This window comes from Trachurus trachurus (assembly GCF_905171665.1).
Source record: "Trachurus trachurus genome assembly, chromosome: 12".
In the NCBI taxonomy this organism is placed as follows: Eukaryota; Metazoa; Chordata; class Actinopteri; order Carangiformes; family Carangidae; genus Trachurus; species Trachurus trachurus.
In genome coordinates, this window is record NC_139908.1 from 23,871,060 (window position 1) to 23,895,209 (window position 24,150).

General features: G+C 40.5%; 1 protein-coding gene across 1 annotated transcript in view; it reads left to right on the plus strand.

Annotated features, from left to right (window-relative positions):
- The window catches only part of cacna1bb (calcium channel, voltage-dependent, N type, alpha 1B subunit, b), a gene marked incomplete at both ends in the record, with an annotated part of 162,452 nt that overhangs the window by 131,366 nt on the left and 6,936 nt on the right, over window positions 1-24,150 (plus strand). Inside the window, 14 exons of the mRNA XM_083983117.1 lie at window positions 1,126-1,209; window positions 3,331-3,447; window positions 4,216-4,281; window positions 6,626-6,717; window positions 6,824-6,974; window positions 7,897-8,024; window positions 10,777-10,873; window positions 15,317-15,422; window positions 15,548-15,655; window positions 16,271-16,380; window positions 17,392-17,564; window positions 19,002-19,131; window positions 19,230-19,340; window positions 21,438-21,476. Of these exons, the coding sequence (XP_083839243.1) occupies window positions 1,126-1,209; window positions 3,331-3,447; window positions 4,216-4,281; window positions 6,626-6,717; window positions 6,824-6,974; window positions 7,897-8,024; window positions 10,777-10,873; window positions 15,317-15,422; window positions 15,548-15,655; window positions 16,271-16,380; window positions 17,392-17,564; window positions 19,002-19,131; window positions 19,230-19,340; window positions 21,438-21,476 (1,512 nt within the window). The remainder of the gene's footprint in view (window positions 1-1,125; window positions 1,210-3,330; window positions 3,448-4,215; window positions 4,282-6,625; window positions 6,718-6,823; window positions 6,975-7,896; window positions 8,025-10,776; window positions 10,874-15,316; window positions 15,423-15,547; window positions 15,656-16,270; window positions 16,381-17,391; window positions 17,565-19,001; window positions 19,132-19,229; window positions 19,341-21,437; window positions 21,477-24,150) is intronic.

The following is a 24,150-nucleotide window of genomic DNA, read 5'->3' on the forward strand; positions in this document are numbered from 1 at the left end:
GGCTCGCATCTGCTGGTATCAACACCGGGCTGCTGCATCTCTTCAGACTGCAGCTGCAGGGCCTGGCAGGAGCCTGTGTCCTCTGGAGCTGGATGATTGACCAGTCTGAGGGGATCCAGGCTGCAGGCGGAGGCTCAGCAGTTGGTTTATGCAGGAGACTGTGTCAACATTTTTGTGTGTTCCATGTGCACATACACATTTTTGTGCCCTAGAGGATGTTTGATCTGTTTTTCCTTCCCTCACTCTATGGGAACCTGTTTGTGCACCACTGCAACTTTTGCATAGCTAGATTTTTCTTTCTGATGTCGACCCTTCACTTGATTGGATACACAGATTGTCACTGTGCTTTCATCTTGGTATGCTGTGCTGGTCCTGTGCCACAGGCAGTGCTGTGTGTTCTTCCCACACAAATGAGCCGTACTGTAGTCCACCAAACGTTTTCCCAGTAGTGTTGACAAGTGTCAAGCTGCTCTTTGGCAAACCTCAGGTGCAGTGGAGTGTTTTCTCTCAGAGTGCAGCAGCTTCCTCTGTGGTGTTCTGCAATGGACACCAGGCCTTAATGAAGCTGCACACACACCATGATTAATATATGATAGACTCATAAACACAGATATTAACCAGCTCCAATGATTCCTATAAGCCTTCAGCTGTTACTCTGAACTTCTTTTTGTTTTACCACACTGGGTTGTGTGTTTGCTCTCATGTTAGCTGGGTGGTCTCTTCTACAGAAGCAACAGAACTGACTCATCTCCAGTTTGTCTATTGACTGAAGACATCGCAAAATGTTCACATGCTTTTTCCATACTGCACTGTGAATGTTTTGTTTTTTTCAACACAAACAGGAACATCACAATGATACTGCCCATGAATGGAATTAGACATATCCACTCGCTTTGTCGTGCCAATGTATATGTTTTAATTTCTCCTATTGAGTCTAAAAGTGTAAAAGACAACACATTTAATAACAAAGTAAATGTACTTTGTAAATGTAAATGTACTTTATTTATACAGCCCTTTACAACAATCCTTTCTGTCTACCAAAGTGCGAGGCCGTTAAGAACTTTAAAAACAAACATTAAAAGTGTGTCTGTCCAGTCTAATCTGTGTGTCCTCTTCATCTCGTAGAACTACCTGAAAGCAGCGTGGAACGTGTTTGACTTTGTGACTGTGCTTGGGAGCATCACAGACATCGTGGTCACAGAGGTTAAGGTAAGAGATCGCCAGCGGGCGGCTGCTGTCCCCGGTGCCGCTATGCCAACCAGCCTTGTGTGGGTCACTGTGGAAATCACTGATCAGTGATCAGTCTCAGTGCACGCTCTGAGCTGCCGAGACAGGAGAACTGTGATGCTACAGTACAAGTGTGAAGTTGTTCATGTGCAGATGCTATGTATACAATTACCATTAACACTGAGCTTTCAAGTAATATTGTGTTTTTTATTAACTGATCAATTGTTTAGTGTATAAAGTCAGAAAAAGTGAAAAATGCCCATCAGTCAAGCTGACCTCCTCACACTCTGTTTTATTTTTCAAATTAACCTGGAATAAAATCAACAAAGTCTCACACTTGTCCAATTACAAATAGATTAACATTCAATTATTTGTCATTTAACTGAAAAAATATTATCTGACTAATTATTTCCACTCCAGTTTACGTGCAGTTGTTGTCATCCTGGATGGGCCTTTTTCATGTCTGACAAATCGCTGCAGCTTCTAATCATGGATGTAGAATTTGTGCTTTGCTCTCGTGCTCTCAGTCCTCGAATCATGAGCTCAGCCGAGCAAACCAAGAGCAGAAAAATGAAATCCTGAAAATCAATACTTGAAACAAAGGCAGACGCAGGGCAGCAGGAGGAGCATTACTGCCATTACAGTTTGGAGCATTTAGTTCCTTCTATTGAATTACAGCAGAAGACAAATAGACAAACGTATTTGATTATGGAGACAGAGGACTGAGGCCGGGCACTGTAGCTTTCTGTGTGGCAGAGTCTGTCTCTCTCTCTTTATGTGATCATTAGTTCTCTTTTCTGTCTCTTCCCTCTCGCTTTCCCTCTCTGCTTTTTTTTCCTCTTTTGCTGTTTCCATCTTCTGCTGTGTCTTTCCTGGCGCCTGTGCCGTCACTCTGTCACATCTGACACCTCTAGACGGTAAGTGGCTTTTCTTGTTGGCCGCTGATTTTGTCATTTCCCTCGTCAGTGTGTGTTGTACTCTCACTCGCACTCTTAGTTTCAAGTGTCTACTGTACCTGCTGACATGATAGAGAAGAAGATCACCTCTAAAACTGTTAGAAATGTCAATTATCACACACATACGTATATATATATATATATATATATATATATATATATATATATATATATATATATATATATATATATATATATATATATATATATATATATACAGTATATATATATATATATAATATCATATAGAACAATTTTACTTATGTAAGATTTGATGTTAAGATATACAGTACAGTGTAAAAAAAAAACCAAAAGTTCAACTTAACAAGTGGTTTAATAGTGAGTCCCTGCACTTCAGAGCTCAGATGAGATCAATGCATCAGTATGAAAAAGTCTGGATTTCAACTCTTTATCTTATCCTGTGTTTTTTTTCTGTACCTGTTGAATTCAAATGAATCATTCAAGCAAAGAGTAAACAAAATACTTTTACATAAGGGATCTAGTCATTGCCATCTGGGTTGCTTGGGTTTAGTGAACTGAGGAGAGACAGATCAAAAATCAAGGTGTTGAATTGTTCTACATTTTGTAAGAACAGGCTTTATTTTATTTTATTTTACAGAGTATATGCACATGATATAAACAATGAGAATAATGAGAGTTTCAACTTTGCGCAGGAGAGGTGGAAGCCAAAAAAAGGCTTATAAAAAATACCTCCCCTTTGTAAAAAATAATAATGTTCGTCTTCAGAGTCAGGAATATATGATAATACAGAAATTCATTACATTGGAAAAATAGCAATTTATATACAAAATGAAAGAAAAAAAAATGAACAGATCCATTAATGTGCTACCAATCTTTTTTGTAACATGATGGTGTAGATGTTGATTGTAATGCTATAGGTAAATTGTTTTATTGCAACTAATTGATGTACATATTCCGGTTTTTGATCTAGGATTTTGTTCATTTATATTATCTCTTATGCTGAGTATTGTCCATGTCCACCACGGCTGCAAGATCAAGTAAAGGTCACAGAGCAGCTTGTAGTTTATGTGTATTAGCCAGCATGAACTAATGATCCTACCAGAAGTGGCACAATGTTTAATCTGTGTGTAACGCCGCGCCTCACGGCCGCCGCTTTCTCTCCCAGGACAAGATGATCAACCTGAGTTTTCTGAGGCTGTTCAGAGCCGCTCGTCTCATCAAGCTGCTGCGACAGGGCTACACCATCCGCATCCTGCTGTGGACCTTCGTTCAGTCCTTCAAGGTGATGAGACGCACACAGGCACCTTAACATGCCGACTGTGTGCTGTGTGTGCATCTGGATAAGTAGATAAAACATGTTAGTGAGTAGGTAAACTGCATGTACAGTATGTAGCACGTGTCTTACAGAGATATGAGAGAGTATCTCCGTAAAGAATAGATAGATGGAAAGCTTGAGAGCAGGCCGAGACACGCTGCAGAATTCCTCTGTTAGTGTTAAAATCGAACCAAATAGCTCTCAGCAGACAGCAGTTCGGATTTTCACACAGTGCCGGTTTGCTCTCCAAATCCCCTGGGACAAGTTGAGTTAAATGCAGAGCGCTGGGGCGCAGCCGAGGGAATTTGTAGCAGCTTTAATGTCAGTGGTGAGAGCTTTTAAGCCCAATGAAAATGGACAGTAGCTACAGAGTGTTAAAAGGTGGCTATTTAATTACAACAAATGTTCACCTCCTCCTCACAGGGATATAAATAGATGGTTGAAAGAATCGACCCTGCAGGTCAGGTTGACTGCTCTGTTTCTTAAAGATGACTGTAAAATCTTACACAAGCGCTATAGTCCTCTGTGGAGAATCAGCTTGTGGTGTGTTTGTGTGTGTGTGTAGAGAAAGAGAGAGAGATCAGAAGAGTGCTCACAGGGTTTTGTGCATGTCCAATGCTTACAGTAAGTGTGTTTGTGTGTGAGACAGAGGAGCGAATGTGTGGAAATTTGTGGCGACGTGTATCTGTTTGTATTCTGAGAGTCTTTAAGCTGTGTTTACATGTTTGCTTTCAGGCCCTGCCGTATGTGTGCCTGCTCATCGCCATGCTGTTCTTCATCTATGCCATCATCGGAATGCAGGTGAGTCTGGAAATCACCATCTGCACGAAAAGCAAATCTGAATGTAATCCTCTACAGTGGATGTCTCCCAGAAATGTTGCATTTCTCAGTAAAACCTGAAAACCAATGGGTTCCCCAAATTCCCCCTGTCAGGACTATTAGAATGAGTATGGGCAGCACATAATCCTCAGCATCTAGTAGTAGTGAGCAGTCAGAGCTTTGAAAGTTAGATGAGAAGATCAAAACCTCACTCATATCTGTCAGTTGTATTTAACTGACTGATGGATGAATCTCTGGCTCCAATATAAGCAGCGTGCACAGAGTGAGGCCATCTCTCCTCAGGAGACATATAAAACAGGAGGAAAGTATAAGTCACAACTGCACAATATCAATCCAACACAACAGTTTTTGTCAGTCAGGGGTTGATCCAGTTCCTTTGTAAGATCCTAGTTTGCTCTTTTGTTGTGTGTTTGTGCTGTATCCTCCACATTCACCTCTTATATTACCACAGAGCTGAATCAACACATCTTAATAAAGATTTATTATTGTAGTCTTCGCAAACCAAGTATGTATCATAATATACAGATATTTGATTTAGTGACGACATTATATATAAAGGTTTGCCAAGGCCTTCTTCCCCTCATAGTGCATGTACTGTAAGATTATGGTGTTTGTGTAACCGGTTGCTGTTGTCTACAGGGTCACGATGCTACATACTGTACATACAGTACAGTATCTGACTGTTGTCATGTCCCCTGGGTGCAGCAGCCATGTTTATAGGTCAGCAGGATGGACACGCCCAGGGCTAAATAAATATTTAAAGAATGGCCTTAGGATGTTTTACTGGACTCATAGTGCAACACACCATCCATCATCCATACTGCTCCTTGTGTTTATACTGTAGGGTCACAGGTCTGACGTAAGGCAGTGGCAGTGTGTACAACCTGGACAAGTCACCAGTCTATCACAGGGCCAGCATACAGAGACTAGCAACCATTCATCCTCACATTCATATCTATGGCCAGTTTAGTTTAATCATCTTTGGACTGTAGGAGAAGGCAAAGTACCAGGTGGAAACCCACATAGATACATGGAAAACATGCAAACTCAACACACAGAGTCCCTACAGAAGGGTTTAAACCCAGAAGCTTCTAGCTGTGAGGCCACAGCACTAACCACTGCACCATAAACCATCTACATACGACACATGCTAAACTTTAGATTCCCTGCCTGAGCCCAAGACTGGACTGAAACAATCTTGTGTCGGTCCAGGTCCAGTCCAAGGTCGGATAGAAGTTGGCGTGATGACTGTGGTGGAAACTATTGTGTGATAATTAAGCAATATCACACGAGAGGGAGTGCTGTTGTACTGTATATCAGCATGGCTGTGATTCGGTCGTAGGCACGAGGCCGCAGGCCGAGTGCCGCAGATAATCTTCGGCCGGGCCGAACAACGCCCCTTAGCCGTGGTATAATGAGCATATACCACGGCCTGTCGTGATATATTGCTTAAATATAACATGTATTAACAATGTAACCGTAGCCCACTGTGATTATTACATAATGGAGTTCCAACAAAGTCACAGTGTTATAAATTGCAAAACTGCTCACAGTGTCTCCTCCATGTTGTGCTCTGAACAGATTTCTGAGATTCAAACAACTCAGAGCTGTAGTTTCAAACTTTGATTATAAAAGCAACTTATTAAAAAACATGTAGTTCCAACTGGGCTCAGGCCCACATATACAGGCAGGCCGGGTCAGTCTTGGACAGAATGTGTGTGGGCTCAGGCAGGGTCGGACTGGATTTGTACCACATGTAGTCCCAGAACCTTCTGGACCTGCTGAATCACCAGTGGGATTCACGTTGAGGCTCGGGCCTCTCACCAGCTGGATTCAGTTTGGCCAGGTCTAAAACCAACGAAAGATTGGTTTAATATCATCTATAACATTAGATAGTCAGGTCAAAATCAATCAACAATCATATTCCAAGAAGAACTGTAGAGTTTAAATAAATGACAAACCACTGATAATCTTCTTTATTAGGAAGCCGATCACAAAACCAGTCAATGACAGTCATCAGATACTAATTAAAAAGTTGCAAAGTCCTGACTGAGGCCCAGGAAGTAGGTCTGTAGCTTCACATCTTCCCTACTGAGTCTTGCTCGCTTCAAATTAGAGATGAGTGAAGAATGTGCAGAACTCTCTCATGTGGAGAATCTGAAGAGAGAAGAGATACATAAATTCTTCATCTTTGCAGAGCTTTTAAAAACAGTTTTCACGCTGCAGTTGTTTATTCTCACAGCAGAGTATCACAGCTTCACAGTTTCCTTCCATAAACACAACCCCCTCTCTCCCGATGTCTCAGGTGTTTGGAAACATTGAGCTGAACGAGGACACGGCCATAAATCACCACAACAACTTCCAGACCTTTTTCCAGGCCTTGACCCTGCTCTTCAGGTAATCCTGCTCCTTGTGTCACCAATAATCCACTAACAGCTGATAATGTTCACTGTTGAGCAGGATTTACACTCATTTTGTGTACGTGTGTGTTTGTGTCTCTCAGGAGTGCGACAGGCGAGTCGTGGCATGACATCATGTTATCGTGTCTCAGTAACCGGCCGTGCGATAAGCTCTCAGGAACTCTGGGGAAGGAGTGTGGAAGTGACTTTGCCTACTTCTACTTTGTCTCCTTCATCTTCCTCTGCTCCTTCCTGGTCAGTATGAGGAAACAGCAGCTCTTCATGTCCAGTCTCACAGCGTGTGTTCTGACTGACAGAAATTACACAGATGTTTGTTCTTTTGAACCCATCAATTACCAGATCCAACTCTGTTAAACTGTCAAACTGAGATCATTGTTACTGATTCTCATCTTTTTTCTTAAAGGCAGAGCAAACGGGTTCAAACTTATTTCCACCCCAGTTCCTTCCCTATAAACTCAAAATGTTTCCTGCTGTGAGGAGACCCTGTTTGTACTTTAGAGTAAATATTATCATCATACACTGAAGATGACTCAGAAAATTCTGCCAATTAGAGAAAGTAAAGAGAGGAACAAGAAGAAAATGCAAATTAGTTGCTGATAATGTGAGAAAATCCTTAGACATCTTCCATTAGTGTTAACACTGTAAACAGAATTTTTAATCAGATCACCTAAATTTGGTATTGCTGTGTTATTATGTAATTAAAGTATTTTTTATAATACAGTAATCAAAGTAAACTGAGGACAGATACATTCATGGCTGCTCACAAGATGAAGAAAATTGCAAACAATAGCAAAGTGGTGTTATGTAGATTTTTTTTGGACTCTCCAATTTTTAGTTACAACTGTGATTTAGTGGAGTTGCAAGTTTGCTCTGTTCTGAAAAAATGTCTGTGTATTAAACATAGGAAATGAACCAATTCAGACAAAAAAAAGTTAAAATACAAACTCATCAATATGTTCCTTTAAATAGAAATTGCATACCAGTAATCTCATTTCCATCTCATTTATGTGATTCCAAGTATTAAGCAACACTGTCAATCTTTTTTCTTCAATCATTGTTTCGGTTCAGATAATACTTTCTGGTGTTGTTTAATGTGCAAACATATATTTCTGTGTATTACTGATTTATTTTACACACTTGTGTTTTGACTCACCAGATGCTGAACCTCTTTGTCGCTGTCATAATGGACAACTTTGAGTACCTGACCAGAGACGCCTCTATTCTGGGGCCTCACCACCTTGATGAATTCATCCGCGTGTGGGCGGAGTACGACCCTGCTGCCTGGTAGGTGCTGCCACCACATGATCTCTGATTAATATGATTGTGTGGGAGAGGGGAGGGGGATTTTAAGAGAGAGGGAGTGTAAGGAACTACGTGAGTGGCTTCCGAGTTCCAGCAGGGTGACTCTGTGACGTGGAAGTGGAAAAATCCCGTTTTAGGAGTGCGGGGTGAATGACATTAAGCCTGAACCCGGAGCGCTGGCTGAGGCTGGTGATGAGCCCCCTGTCGGCCGGACTGATGCATGTAAATCCAGCGTTCCGCTCGGCGTCCACTCAGCCCTCCTCTCTGCTCTAAGCTCCAAAGCTCCTCAGTCTGTCACAGTGGTGTGAAGAGAAACCATTTCTATGCCTCCAACAAGGGAATACAGGTTTATGTCAACGCCCCTCTGCCCCTTACACCCACACTGTTTAACTCCACTAAAGCACAATGCAAGTTTTGAGTGAGACGGTGTGAGGCGTAATCTGTCCCAGATTATGTAAGGCTCATTAAGTTTTAACGAAGGCTTCGCAGGAGCCTTGTCAGTGAGTCAGGACTCCAGGAGAGGTGTGAGATGTGAAATTGCCATCACCTAACAGACATAATGGGGGAGGAATTATTATTTATACTCTTGAATATAAATGAGCTGCTCTCAGAGGTGTCTACAGTAACATTCAGCATATTTCCAAGTGCTATAACTCATCATTATGTCAGATTGCAGAGAGGAGTGTATTTAAAGCTCAGGAGCAGGTGGTTTAACCTGGACTTTAAGACAGTAACGGGCATCCTATATTTTAGATAATGAGAATACTTTGAGGCTAAAAAAGTGGAGAGAGCTTTTAAACTGCATTTAGACTTTCACTTTGAGAAATTATAAAAAACAAAACATGCAGAACATTTATTCTAGAAGAGATAAAATGTAAAAAAAAAAAAAAGAAAAAAGAAAAGAAAAAAAAGATCTTAATGTTCCAGCACATTCTCCCAGTCAGGAAGTAAAAGTTGAAACCAAGGTGTATTGTATTCTTCATGCTGCTCTTTTTTGATATGTCCCTGCCTGTTGATGCCCTCTCATTTATTACAGACCATTATAAACAGATGTAATGAAATATCCTGTGACCTAACCTCTTGAACATGTGTCGTCTCTTTCAGCGGGAGGATATGCTATCAGGATATGTACAAATTGTTGCGTTTTATCTCTCCTCCTCTGGGCCTGGGGAAGAAGTGCCCTAACAGGGTGGCTTATAAGGTTTGCACTCCCACACAGTCCTTTTGTTTTCAAAGGGACTGTGATGGTTTCAGACTGTGAATGTCTGTTCTCATTCCCTGCCGTGCCAGAGAATGACCCGAACACTTACGCATACAAACATGCATCGATCCTCCACTAACCAGCTGGCAGATAACCATGGCGAGCGCAGGAAACAATGCCGCAAGTCAGGCTCAAACAAATGGCATCGTATGCAATGTCGAACATTTTCCTGCCTCTAAACACAGGAGTGACAGAGGAGTGGGTAGTGAGGAGAGAGCATTGTGTGCTTTGTTTCCACTGTGGTTACTGCTGACGTCTCTTAGCATGCAGAAACAGAGGGAATCTCAAAGGGATATTCCACCAAAATGTTCTCAGTCTGTTGTTTAAGTGTGACGTACCAAACCCCTCCGAAAGGTGGCTCTGAAAAGTTTGTAGCTTGTTTGTTTGTTGTGGCAAAAAAAGAGGAGAATGAAAAGAACATGAAAACATCCATAGAGACTTCTCAAACTAGTCGTGCAGAAAAATGCATTTTTCCCCTGTAGAAGTGTAAAAGAAAAAAAAACACAAAAAAAAAACCCTAACAACTTTGAAAAACATTCAGACACTAGGTAGGACAGTTAGACAGACACTGGGGGAAGCTGTTCTTTTACCACATTGTTCAACTGAAGAAGTCAGAGTATAGATTGCTGCTCATCAGTGATCTTTATTCATTTATTCAGCTGATTTTTGAAGTTGTCTTGCAAGTTAAAGACCAAAGAATAAAACAGACCCACTACCTACCTTTAACTTTCTACTGTCTCTACTTCATGTCCTCTGATGGTGAAGAGAGAAAAAAGTAACAAACACAGATGGTGCCCCATTATTTTTATTGAATGTTGCTATAGGCGTGTAGACCAAATGAGTTCTTGAGGTTTCATTACTGGGTCTATTAGACTTGTTTTACTGTTTGTGACATTCAAAATATTCTCTGTTGTTTTACTTGTTGTATTCAGTTACATCACAGTACAGCAAAATCACTGCACAGCCTAGTGCTGTTGGTGAGGGCTTCAAATCCCCTGTTTAATTGGAGAGAAAGAGAACAATATTAACATGCTGCTATCTTATTAGAGCCATCTTTGGTGGGTGGTGAGTGTTTGATTCTCAAAGGATCTTTTTTTTTTTTTTTGGTGTCATATTCCTTTAGAATAAAATGCACTCTCATTCCCAAGTGCATATCTTCCACCAGGATCCCTCCATCCAGCACCTCTGTGCAGGGAATCCTCTGGAGCATCCTCTCCTTCTTCTTCCTTTTGGAAACCATTCCTGAGTCTGTGAATCCGGCTAGGATGGCATTCCAGATCATCATATCCTGGAAATCTTATTAACAAGGATTTCTGTGTCTCCCTCTTTTTTCTCTCCCATTCTCTCTCTTGGGTTTTACCACTTTTTGTTCCAATGCCATTTCCCCCCTACTCCTTTTAATCCCTTTACCTCCTCATCCGGGAAATCTTCATCCCTCCTTCCATGGCCTCCCACTGCCTTTCCCCTGGGAAGCGGACGCATGAGTTACCGCGATATGTACAAGATGCTTCGCGACATGTCCCCTCCACTAGGTTTGGGAAAGAAATGTCCGCCCCGAATCGCCTATAAGGTAGAATCACTCCTTCCTCCTCCCTCACTGCTGGTTCCCCGCTTCCACCTGTCAAACATCTCCAGGCTTCTGTCAGTGTGTTGCAGTCAGTATCTTCTTGTCTGCCGCTGTGTCGTTCTGTCTGTTTTATCTGTGAAGCTCTATGGTCTTTTCCTGTTCTGTCTGTGGTAGGGCTATAACACTAATAAATGAAAATAGATCAGAGAGTGGAGCAAAGCCATAATATTGACTCCGCAATGTCATCTTGGTGAGAAAATAGAAGGTGTTGGTTGTAAAAACAACAGCTCCAGCTGCTGGTGCAAAGCAAACTGAAAGAAAAAGGGCTGTTACGTGTGTTAGGTAGTTACAGCTGCAGTAAATGGCCTTGAAAGAGATCAGCTGTTATGTCAGACAAACAGAAAGTAAACTTTATGACAATCTTAATGCTCTCCTCAACACCTAGAGGAGCCGCTAGCAGCTAAAGCACCAGGGATTATGCTGCAGGAGTTGAAGTGTGCATTCCTGTGTGATAGCTTTCCGTATGCAAACCTTAGGGTTAAGATAAAGTGACATCCAGAGCCTCCAAGTTGCATCTCACACATGTTGTCAGTCTGTCTGAGGTGATGCAGTATATATTTGCTAGGTGGTAAACCAGTGTTTCCACAGACTGTACATTGTTCTTCTCTGGCTCTTACAGTGGATTTAACATACATCCAGCTAAGAAGCAGAAGAGCAGAGAGGATTTAAAATGTGCTCTCCCCTCAGGCACTTGTTTGATTATTCTGAACTGACTGCAGACATCTGTAAGATCGAGAAAATCCATTTGAAGATGCTATCCAATGGGTGACTGGCCAAATAACTGCTTTGTGTTTTGTGGGGAAGTCACGGTCCCCAAGGGAAGACTGCTACTGACCGGTCATCTCAAGAAGTTTCATCTAGCATCACTACAAAGAGACAGTTTTGGCTCAGAGTGTGAGGTCATAACAGCTTCTGTATGCATTGCGTTGACATTTGGTGCAGACATGAACGTTCCCCTCAGCATGAATTGTAACAGCTTTAGTGAAAGCACCAACCTCAGGTCAACATTTCACTTTGTCACACACTTTGGTTTATGACCAGATATTTTCAGAACCACTGTTGTTTGGTCAGACCTGACATCCCATCAGCCTCAGCCCACTCTGTGTCCTGATTCATGTTAGCATGCTAACATGCTAAACTATGATGTTTAACATAGTAAGAGACCACCAGCATGTTTACACTGCCTGTTGATGTTAGCGTTTAGCAAGAACATCACAGTGCCTAGCAACGCAAAATACAGCTAGCATGGCTGTATTCTTCTTCCCCCTAAGGTTTGCCTCAGGAACACTATCTGACTGACACATGGAGTCACACATGAAATGTAGAGTCCTAAAATGAGTCCAGATGAGCTAAAAGGAGAGTGAATGTTGGAGTTGTCACAGATTCATCATGTGGAAATGAACTGCAACTCTCACTAGTGGCTAAAATTTCATTTGAGGAGCTGATTCAGGATATCTCAAAAACTGGAGCTTTCAAACTAAACTTGGTGTCAAATTTGACAAATTATGGAATGCTTTAGTTCTCAATCACTTCTGGATTCAGATTCTAATCACGATTTACTGAGATATCTGTAAGTGCTGCAGGCTGAGGCATGTAAGGACATTTTCATCTTCGTCTCATCAGCTCATTCAGCAGCTTGAAAGAAAATGACACTGGCACATGTCTCTCATGATTATATGCAAGAGCAGAAATATGAGAGTAACATATACAGTGCAACAATCCTCAGGTAGCGTCTGTGCCAGCTGCTTACCTCTTAGCATGCAGACTTAATGTGAGTGGTTCCAGTGCGTGCACAGCTGTCGAAATGCATCACGTTTAAAACATCCCTGCCCTTGCCCCAGTTAAAAATGTCTGGGTCTGACGTGGTGGCATCTCCAAATATAACTCCTGTTTTTGTGAATCGACATGAACAAAGGCAGAGAGAGAGCAGCAGTGCACATGAGAGCATCTTTCCCACAACCCTCCTTTTTCTGTTTCGTCCCTCCCACCACCATGTCATTGATGTCACTCCTCGTTACCGTCCCCTCCTAACGAACACATCTTCACCTGAGAGTTACCTGCTTCCCTCCAGTTTCCTGTTTGAAATTCTGTCCTCAGGCTAAGCTTCACTCTCTCCTTTGAACGATCTTTATTTCACCATGTCGAGGGATTTCTGTCCTCTCTTCCCCATCTTCCACCTGCACTGCGTGTGTCTTTGTGTGTGCGTGTACTGTACATATTTATTCTTTGAGTGTGTCCTCTGCATGTGTATTTTAGGGATCTGTTCCTGTCTGTCTGTTTGTTGCTTGTGTCTGCTCTTTGTCTCTCTTACTGCCTTTACATGCAGAGATATTTTAGACTGTCTCTCTCCTCTCACTGCTCCGCCTCTTCTTATGTGTTGTTATGATCCCAGAGTGAATACACTTTCTCTCTCCCCTGTCTCTGTTTTGCCTTCACTTGGTTCGAATCAAATGGGAACCATCAGCTGCAGTTTTCCCCTTTTTTCACAAATGTCTCTGATGTTTCTCTGTAGCTCTTGTTTTTTTTTTCTTTTTAAAAGTTTTATTTCTAGTACATGTCTGCGCCTCCATCCAGCCTCAATGTGAATGTGTTGCACTAATTCAAGCATGCGTTTGTGTATGAGTCACGTCGCTGCAGCATTGATTCAGTAGTTCTGCATGGCATGGATTTATCCGTTCCTACTTTTTACAGTCAAACTCTGATGCACTTTTAAGTTTCATACCATACTGGAAAAGCAAAAGAAGTGATGAATTAATGATAACTGAGCCTCTTTGCTCAATAGTATCTGTTTTTAAAAAACACTGCAGCAACGCAAGGCCAATAACTGATAGAACAGATTAATCGTTTAATCTGGAAAATAAAATGAAAATGTCATATTACTGCTCATGGTGACATTTTGAATCTGCTTGTTTTGTCTAGTCAACAGTCCAGAGCAAAGAAACTGAGTTTACTTCAATATGAATCAGAAAAAAACACCAAATTCACATTGGTGAAGCTCAAATGTTGTGTATTCTTGCTTGATAAATGAAAGGATGAATCATTTCACAAAATTGTCAGTGACTCATCAGTTAACTGACAGCAAATATTCTAAAAATAAATTAGGTGTTTTCTTGATTCCTGTGCAGTGACCTACTTTATTCTGTCACAGGTTCATTTTTCCAGAAAACCTTTTTCTTTCATTGTGGTCAGAAATGATGCACTACAGACAGGTTCAGATTATGTATTGTATGATCTTAGCAGTGCGCTAAAAGGCCTGTATGTATAACTGGTCACTGTAACCTGCCTTCCTACTACTTATTGATTACTGATCATCAATATTACAGATCATCAGAATCATTCAAGCTTCATATTAGCTTCAGTTGAACTCTGCATCATGGGTTTTCTCCTCATATCTTTACAGTGTGCGCTCACTACAGTGGAATATTATAACAGGCAATATGGAGGAGTGGAATGATCACAGGGCCCAGTAGCTTTTTCAGTACAAATATAACATGAATATTGCATTAAGATGAAGTCTGTATTTTGCAGTAACAGTTTGGTGAATAATGTGTCTCCATCCACAGCTGTGTGTCTTAAAGCAACCTGTCTTTTCACTCCAGGTGTTTTAGAGTGATTCTTTTCTGAAAGAAATGAGTCTGCTTCTAGTTTACTGCAACAATAAGAGCTTATCATGTTCACAGAGCTCACAGTGCTGAGAAACACAACTTTCACAAGTTAAGTGGATTTGTAATAGTGTCATGGAAACAGCAGCAGCAAGAGACAGGCGCTCTGCATTCATCTGTGTGGTGCTCAGACAGGCAGCAGAAAGGCTGTTGTGGACACAGAGGCTGAAGCCTTTGTCTACACTGAACTAGTTGATTGGTGAATCAGTTCATGTTTTGATAGCAAATAACAATTACTAGTATCTATTATTATATCATTGATCAAGCAAGAATGCCAAACATTCAGTGACTCTAGGTTCTTTAATGTGAGTTTATCTGTTATGGGGAGCATCGTTGGCCATGTGTGAATACTAAATAATTAAGGATGTAAAAAGAAAAGAAAAAAAAGACAGATGATGAACAAATAATTGATGTAATTATAATGATCCTTATTTAAAGTCCACACATTTCACAGTGGATCTTTTTTTCCTAGATAATTTATTTTGTTTGTAAAAATTCAGACTCAATACAAAACTATTATTGTTACTATTATTATTATTATTATATTTATTAAAGCTTTATTAACCTGGCTGTGAACCAAAATTGGTGTACTTCAAAGCCAAATATTTAATTATCTATCATTTGATTGAACTCATAGTTCCATCTTAAATGCAGCCTCCTCTCCCTGAGCTGATTGTAAGTTCCTGGTTCATGGCCCCTCCTCTCTTGCTCCTGTTCCTCTCAGCGCTTGGTGAGGATGAACATGCCTATTGCAGATGACAACACAGTGCATTTCACCTCCACACTGATGGCCCTGATCCGCACAGCCCTGGACATCAAACTGGCATCTGGTGAGAGACTGAAACTACGAAATCCAGAATCCCTCGCAGCCGAACCAGCGGCTCTGACGTTAATGTGAATGCTGGGATCACTGTGGTGCAGATTTGATGTGACATGTTTGTGGGTGCGTCCCCAGGGGTCCTTGCGCAGAATTTGTGTGACGCTGACCTGAAGAGGGAGCTGAGCCGAGTCTGGCCTAACCTGTCGCAGAAGACTGTCGACCTGCTGGTGACGCCACATAAATGTGAGTGAGCCATGTTCTGTTTAGTTGAGTTTTTGCTGATCACTTGAATTCTTCTATCATTCGATGTATTTTGGGAACTAATTAAAATAATTATAATTGGCATTTTGAAAAGACACATACTTGTTTATATCAATAATATATTAAATAAAATCATTCCAAAAAAAAAAAAAAAATTCAATAATAGATGAGGCAAAATCCATAATTATTTTTACCAGTGGTGGTTGAGCCTTGAAAATCTTAATTATTAAAAACGTGTCAAAAAGTCCAAAAGAGTTGTGAAGTCATTTCATCTTGTGTCAAATAAGAGAAATGTGAGCTGTCTTCATGTTGCTGTGGTGATGTGTAATATTATGTGTGTTTTCTAGATATCAAGTTATCAACACTAGTCTGTAAAAACGAATGAAACATGACCGAGCACTCTTAGATAACCAGTAATGGAAGATTCACTGTTTCCTGGAGAAGATGTAGATTTTTTGCAGTGTGTTTTAACAGCACAGCGCAGTTCACACCCTCACCGGCCAGACTCACACTGTTCACATCAGCTGCTCTGAGCTGTGGCACCATCTACTGTTGTGATGTAGGAACTGTGTCTCCCTCCGCTCTCTCCTCCTGTAGACAATGAGCTGACAGTGGGGAAGGTCTACGCAGCACTCATGATCTTTGACTACTACAAGCAGAATCGTGCCAAGAGGCTCCAGGAGCAGAATCCTGCAGCAGGAACTCAGGTACAGTGTGTTGACAAAATGTCAGTGTGAAGAGCTCTGTGTTCATTTAGACACCAACAAACCTCAGTGAGAGAGATAATCCTACGTATGTTTAAGACATAAGACATAAGACTTTTTATTGATCTCACGTGTGGGAAATTCACTTGTAACAGTAGCAAAGAGTACAGGATGCCTAAGTAAGGAATAAAAATTTTAAGAATTTACCACTATGTAAACCGCATACCTGTGGGTTAACTACAAGAAAGCAAGCATGAAAAAACTACAGGTTGCTTATAACGATACATTACTGTAAGAATCTTACTTAAAAGAACTTGATGGCGGAGTGCGAGTGGAATGGTACCGTTGTCTCTTTTTAACTTTATAGTAATTTCTATTTTTGATATGAACTATGTAAATCCATATTTCTATGTTTTAGCTTTCTCTTTTATCGTTTGTGTTGTGTCTGTTCTTGTGTTTGTCTTGCTATGGACCCTGAGTCTGCAATAAAGATATATATATGTATATATGTAGAAAAATATACTGTATATGTAAAACAAATAATCCAGTTTTCAGCATCACTCATTTATTTATTTTTTCTAGCAAATTTTAATCAAGGACAAAATGTTTAATTCTTTTGTTGGATTTGAAAAAAAATCGTATTTCATGATAAGAAGAACAGTTAAAGTCAATGAGAGGATCATTTAACTTTATATGCAAAGATATAACAACTTAAATCCATCTCGAGAAATTGAAATATGATTTGTATGACTGCAGAAACATTTATTGTCTCGAACAAAGTGAGTCGTGGTGCTAAATATGAGAAATAAAAGGTAGGATTGAATAAATAAAAGTATCAAGACAGATGTTTTTTTTTTATGTTTGACCTTTAAGAAGATGGGTGAGCATGTAATTCATATAAACTGATTTGGTGCTCCACTGTTTATAAATGTCTTTCTGCTGTGGCTAAAATCTATTTGTCAATGTCCATATAATGGTTCCATTTGTGACGACTGCTGTTGATCTGTCCTGCAGAGTAAACTGGGGGCGTTGTTCCGTCCTATGCTGCCCCTCACTCACATACAGCAAGCAGAACCACCCATCTGCAGCCCCAAACAGCCCCTCCCACCTCTGCCTGAAACAGACGCTAAGCCAGAGGCCCTGCCCACCACCACCATGGCCACCACTTCAATAAACAGGGACACAATGTAAGTACAAGGAGTATTTAACATATTACATCCCCAGTCTAAATGATACCACAGTATTACGTCATTGCGTCACGGTGCATTTTGTACATGAGTGTCTTTCCCTCTGATGTTCTTTTGTCTCTATTTAACTATTATTCTCTAGTCTAAATGCTTTTATAAGTGCAAGAGCTACATGTCATAACAAACTGATTTCAGTGAGGGGTTTTATCAGTAGCACCTGTTAAGTCTGGATCATGATGATTAGTTCAAGTTTGTGGTGACAAAGATTTAAAGTAAATATCATGTCTCCATTTGAAGATAATAAATCTAGAGAAACGTCCAAAATGCTATGAGGTGTGGCAGTCGCTTACTGTAATTGATAGTGTAGGAGAGAGTGAGAGAGTGATCCTGGTGTGTCACACTCCTAGTCCCAACATTGTAGCAGGTTTTCCCCTTTCTCTCTCCTCGTGGCACCAGAAAAGGTGTGTCATTTCACTTTCATACCCACCCGTTTCCAGGTCTTCCTAATAGCCAGGACCCCACCACAGACAAACATGCGCACAGCAGCCAAGAGAGGCAGGGTCATCGCAGGTCAGAGCAGAGTCGAGCCACATATATACAGTAGTTCCCATCACTATCCTGAATGTGAGCTGCTCAGGAAGCTGGTGAAGTGACTAGAGAAGTGTGTGGTGACTGAACAGCAGGTAAGTTAGTGGGCTGTAGAGCTGTGGAGGTCTGGTGGCAGACACAGGGAGCAGCAGCGATTCAAACAGAAGATGAGCTGATCCTTTTAGTGTTGTGCAGGAATAATCTCCAGGAGCAGGTTAATGTTTACTGTAAACCAGGGTCACACTCAGGTTCACTGCCTGAATACCGAACTGTCAGTACGGAGACACCCTCTCCCCTGGGGGAGTTGTATCCAGGTTGAGCTGTTGTTGGAGCCTTGACGTGTCTGCTAGGTGAGCAGAGATGTTCTCTGTCGCCTGAGTGTCAGACAGGGACATTTACTTCGAAAACAACTCTGTCTCGTAACGTTCCGTTCCAAATGTTGAACTATCCCTTTAAACTGATTTATCTTAAAGGACTATTCAACTTATTTTTTACAACTCATGGTATTACCTGAGTTTATAGGTAGAGGAAGTTCCATAAAGACTTCAGCTCAGAGCTTACTGACAGTCAGAGTTCTGAACTTTCTTGGCTTTGTGAAGTACTAATTTGTCATGAATTCTGGGTAAATTAAGAAAAATCATAGTTAACAAAGCACCTCCCAATTGTTTGACTTCTGAAAGAATTCATTTACACAGGCATTTTGAGTGTTACGATAAAGAAAAAACTTCCAGTGTTATTAGACCTCTGCACAGTCTTTAATTTTGTGAAACCATACTGTATGTGCACCAGACTACCGTGAGAGTGAAATGGGAATGTTCCCAGTCAGAGCTGTTGAATGTCTGCTCACAGATCAAACCAGAGGAGTGCAATAAAACACTCCCAGTCCGGAGATGTTTCTCAGACAGCTCAGAGACCCAAAGGTCGAAGGAAACTACAGAGGGGCCAGTCAGAGGATGTGCCATATTCCACCAGACCCCAGGTACAAAAAATCACCAAGAATAGTTCTTCATCTAATTGTTATTTTACAGTCTTTTGGTGAAATCTGTGTCATCTGTGTTGCCTCCACTTTTCTTTCAGGAGGTGGTGGAGCTGAAACAGGTGGAGAACATCTCCGACACAGAGGAATATCCCAGCCTGGAAGGACACTTCAGAGCAGCTTCTCTGCCCAGACTCAATGCTGAGTACTACGTAAGCTCTTGAGTGCTCATCATGCCTCTTTTGTTTTTTACAGCTCACAGATAAAAGATCCTTGTTTCATTCACAGTTGTTTTCTTTGAGTCGCATCCTTGTGATAGTCACAGGTTTAGACAATGCAGACGCTGTGGATACCTGCAATTTTTCCTTGATGAAATATTCAAACAAAGAGCTGAGGTGGGAGACAGAGAAAAGGGCGGAAAGTGGCTGATGGGAGACTGAGAGGTAGCCAGTTAGTGAGAGCAGCCGTGAGCTAACTGAGGCAGAGTTGCTCTCTGTCACTCTGCATCAGTTCATCCAGCTGACACTGACCTCTCTAATCTGTTTGTCATCTTTACTGAGGAGGAAATTCAAGATCCAGGCTAGAGACGGACACAGCAGCAACATGGACGATCAGTAGCCAGCGATCAATTTAGAAATGTCTGATTATTAACTGAATTATGCATTACATTACATTACATTAGCCATATACAGTAATTATTTAGAACTACCTTTAAACTGACTGCTGTTTCTACAAAACCTCACATATGTCTTGGTTGATTATTACCACCTTCATTATCAGAAACCTGAATTTCTGCCTGTGTCTGCTTTAGGTTACGAAAAATGGTATTTAATTGAATAATTGATAAAGCTGATGAGAACAGCATCAGATGTGCTAGAGGAACAAACTCAAAATGAAATTTACTAACAGCTGTGATTGTTCTTTTAAAGGAATAGTACGACATTGTGTGTAATTTGCTTATTTCCAGTCTTTCTGTGACAAACATGAGGAGATTGATGTCTGTGTTAACTACGGAGTTGGTGCTGGGAGGCAACGTGACAAGAAATAGATTTTGTACAAGATTCTCCCTGAGGGTAAAATTGCTATTTTTGTGAAGACTAAACAGAGGAGATACAGCAAATTTAGAGCTGCTGTGGATTTGAACTCTGAGCTGCTGTTTCTCACTGCCTCCAGTCTGTGTAATCCACAGAATCTGTTACACCCACAGCTCCTGATATTTTAATTGCGCAGTTCAGACAGATAGCCCTTTTTTTCATGAAAATATAAACTGATGAAATTATTTGTGAAGTTCTGCTCTTTTTTGAACTAACCTCATCATGCAAATACAATATTCTGGGAATTATTGTAAGTTGTATGGGGAAGTACATTTGGTTTTTGTAGCAAAACAATACAATAAAACGTCATAATATCATCCATCTTTACATTTCATACAATCTTCTTTCAGTACATTATAATCTAATCTAACACCAGAGTTTGCATGACTTCAATAATCCTTTTGTTTTTCTGAATTTCACTTGTCATTCACCTTAAGAGATGTTCACTTTTTACAGTTGCTGCTCTTCTCTGCTGCATATGGATGTCATGTCAGATGATTTTTCTGTCCATCACTCCTGTGTCTCCTGGACTGTAGCACCTCTGTGATCTTGTCTGTTTAGCTTCACTGTTTATCTGCCTCTGTGTCTTTGTATGTCTCTCTCTGTCACCCTGCTCTGTCCCACAACACTGAACACGTGCTTTCCTCCTGTCTTTGTATGTTTACGTTGCATTTGGATCTCTCCCTCTCTCTTTCTTTGAAAGGATGTATCTGGCGTTATTCCATATTTTTGTTAGTGCCAAAAATCCCATGAATAGACCAAAAACTAAACGGTGCTGCTCCCTCACTTAATAATTTCTGACTTCTCTGCCCTGTCTGCAGTACACAGCCAAGTAATTGTTTTAAAAATAGAGCAGGATTAATAGTTTCATGATGTATAAAAAAGGCCCAGGGGTGCAAAATGTTGCTTAGAGCTAAATGGTGCAGTATTTTCAGAGCAGATGAATGAACATTTGGTGTTTCAGTGAGTGTATCCAACAGCAGGAAGGTGAATGTGTTTTAATGGGTTTTGGATGACAGAACTAAAGGGAGATTGTCTGCAGATGATACCTGATCAGTTGGTTTTGGTGTTTTCATGAGATTTGGTTGGTGTAAGGACAAAGTTAGAATAACACCAGAATTATCCCTCTGGAGTCTTTTCCTCCTCCCTTTCTCCTATTTCAATGCCCACTGCTAATGTTTTGCCCACCTCCCTCTTGTGTGTGCTGTCTGATAGCGGAGCCACCCTCGCCACGCCCCTGGGACCCACCTGGCAGTATGTACCACCTGTTGTGCCACCTTTCTCTTTTTTCTTTTCCTCTTTACTTCTCTTGGCTCCTCCTCTCGTCCTCTCCCGCTTCTTCTCCTTCTTCTTTCTTCTTCTCCTCTCATGTCTATGTTTGCCTCCATGTGCTCCTCTCATCTCAGTGCAGGGTTCACACCCTCCCACCACCATGGACAAAGTGACCCTCCTACACATACACTACACACTGCTCATCCCATGCAATTGCTGATGGACACATTACATGCAACACACAAATTTACACCCTATACAAATCATACTCACACCCCTAGAAAACTATCTCAGTGCGGGGGTTTGTCGAGCACTCTGTCCTGCTTTTCAGCCATTAACTACGGCAGTACAATTCTACACTTTGGTACAATGTGGTCGTGCGTATGTGTGTGTTGTTATGTAGTAATGTAGTAGTGTAGTAGTGTGTAGTTATTTTGTGAGTAGGTGTGTGATTCTGAAACAAGGCAAGGACAGTACTGCTACTTTCCTGCTTTGAAGTAACTCTTTTCTTTTGGTTACACCACTAAAAACCCGCCCTGCCTTATTTGTCATTTGATTTTCAGTCTTAAAATCTTATTTTATGCAACAAACACTAAAGCAAACAAGTGATTTATCTCTTGAATCTTTTACCCCCTTTACTTCATGTCTCTTTCAGTCATGTGAAGTAAAGAGGGGATTTATTAACTGCAATTAATGCCAGATTTTAAGATTTTAAGACTGTGTACTAGTAAAAATGACTTAGTAATATTAATTTCTTTTTTTTTGCAGTGTTGTGATATTGTTCTTTGACTGTAGCTACAGGCTAGACTGTGAGGTAGGAACAAAAGGGACAGCACAGACACCCAAATCTGCTTACGAAATAGGAAGTGAGGAACATTTTGATTGTTTAGTATTAAGATACTCACGATGACTAAATGCATTTTCAGCACTAGAGACCCCTAAGCTTTGGGCCTGTGCCTGTACCTGTTATGAATCAAGACAAATAACATATCCAAAAACTTTCGAGCTGGTTTACAGAGTAACCAGCAGGTGGGGTGCTGTCTTAGCTGCTGTCCCAGGTCCCTATCACACCAGTTTGTGGCCTGGTAGCTGTACTGGTCAGTAAGATAAGAATCAGGCGGGGTGAATGTCAATGTCCTCAAAAAATAAGTAAAAGTATTAATCCATTTAGGAAAAAGAGTTAATATGAAACATCAAAGGAATATGCCACTGTTTGATACTAAAGCTGCTGGAATCATTTTTATACTTTTTATATATAAAAGGTGTCAACTGACTCACGCCCTCCAGCTTTACACAGCTGTATTGTTTTGATTTCACGGCCCACACACATCATGTTTCATGAACAACTTGCTGAGTTATATTAGTAGTGACACACACAGTAGTGGAGGATTTAGCAGCTAGGGCCAAATATTTCCTCAGGACTTGGTGGAGTCCAACAAATATTGTATGTGCATTGATCAGGTAGAAAGAAGAACACCTACTGTACTAATAGTTAATGTGCTGTTGATGCTTAAGTTGGCTATGTCTCAACTGCAAAACTTACAGATAGCCCCCCTTAAAGTATTCTCTTATGTGTCCCATTCACTTTAAAGTAACTTATCTGGAACACAGGCAAAAAAAAATCAAGTCATGCTAAAGACAACAGTCTCATTTATATAATCTATACATCCATCTGCTGAGTTTGTATTTCCACATTCCCTCTGACAGCAACATGAATCAGGCCTATAGACGTTTCTGAGCCACCTTTCAATCCAACATGGGTTTGGTCATTCCATGAAATCGGTAACTTTTCAACTTTGAAAAGTTAAAATTTAAACTATATTTAATTGCTGTTTTTTAAGTAGCCAGGAATCAAAGAAAGTTTAAAAAGACAAGAAATGATGTTGTGCCATCTCAAGCTGTGAAATTCCATATTTTATTACAGTTTTAATGTTTTCCTAATCTTGTCAACCCTGTTACCGACATAAACTTTACAATATACAGTATTTCTAATTAGAGTTTATTGAGAATATTTTCTATATATAGTCTATATAGTTTTAATTATAATGGTAACAGTTGAAATACCATTTTTTAAAAACATTTTTATCAAATTAATGACAACAACAGGGTTGAAGTTATGGTAACAGGGTTGACAAGAGTAATAGTAACAGGACACACATTCTATTGTCTACACTGCAAAGGTAACAGGGTTGACAGTAACAGGGTTGACTATTTCAAGCTAATTTGCCCATTGCTAGCTGAAATAAATGCTAGCTAAAGGGCAAGCTATGTGCTTTGAAAGGTAATTACCTGTAGATATTGATTATATTATGAGAAATAGAAAATTGTTTAGATTTATATGTTAAAAAGTGGTAACAGGGTTGACGTTGTATGCTTGTCCCCCCCTGTCCAACCTTGAAAAAACATCAAAAATAGCACATAAGAGATGAGAGAAAGCTACTTGTTACTGAGCTGTTAGCATCCTGGGTAAGAGATGATGCAAACTCCTGTCAACCATGTCAAATCTGGGATGTACCATTGTTTTTTTTAGGGTTTTTTGGTTAGGGTAACAGGGTTGACATAAAATCAGGGGACACCGATAAATTGGTAAATATTTATAATAATTAATATATATTATTACCAAAAACACTGTTTTACAATAAGATCATACTTATAA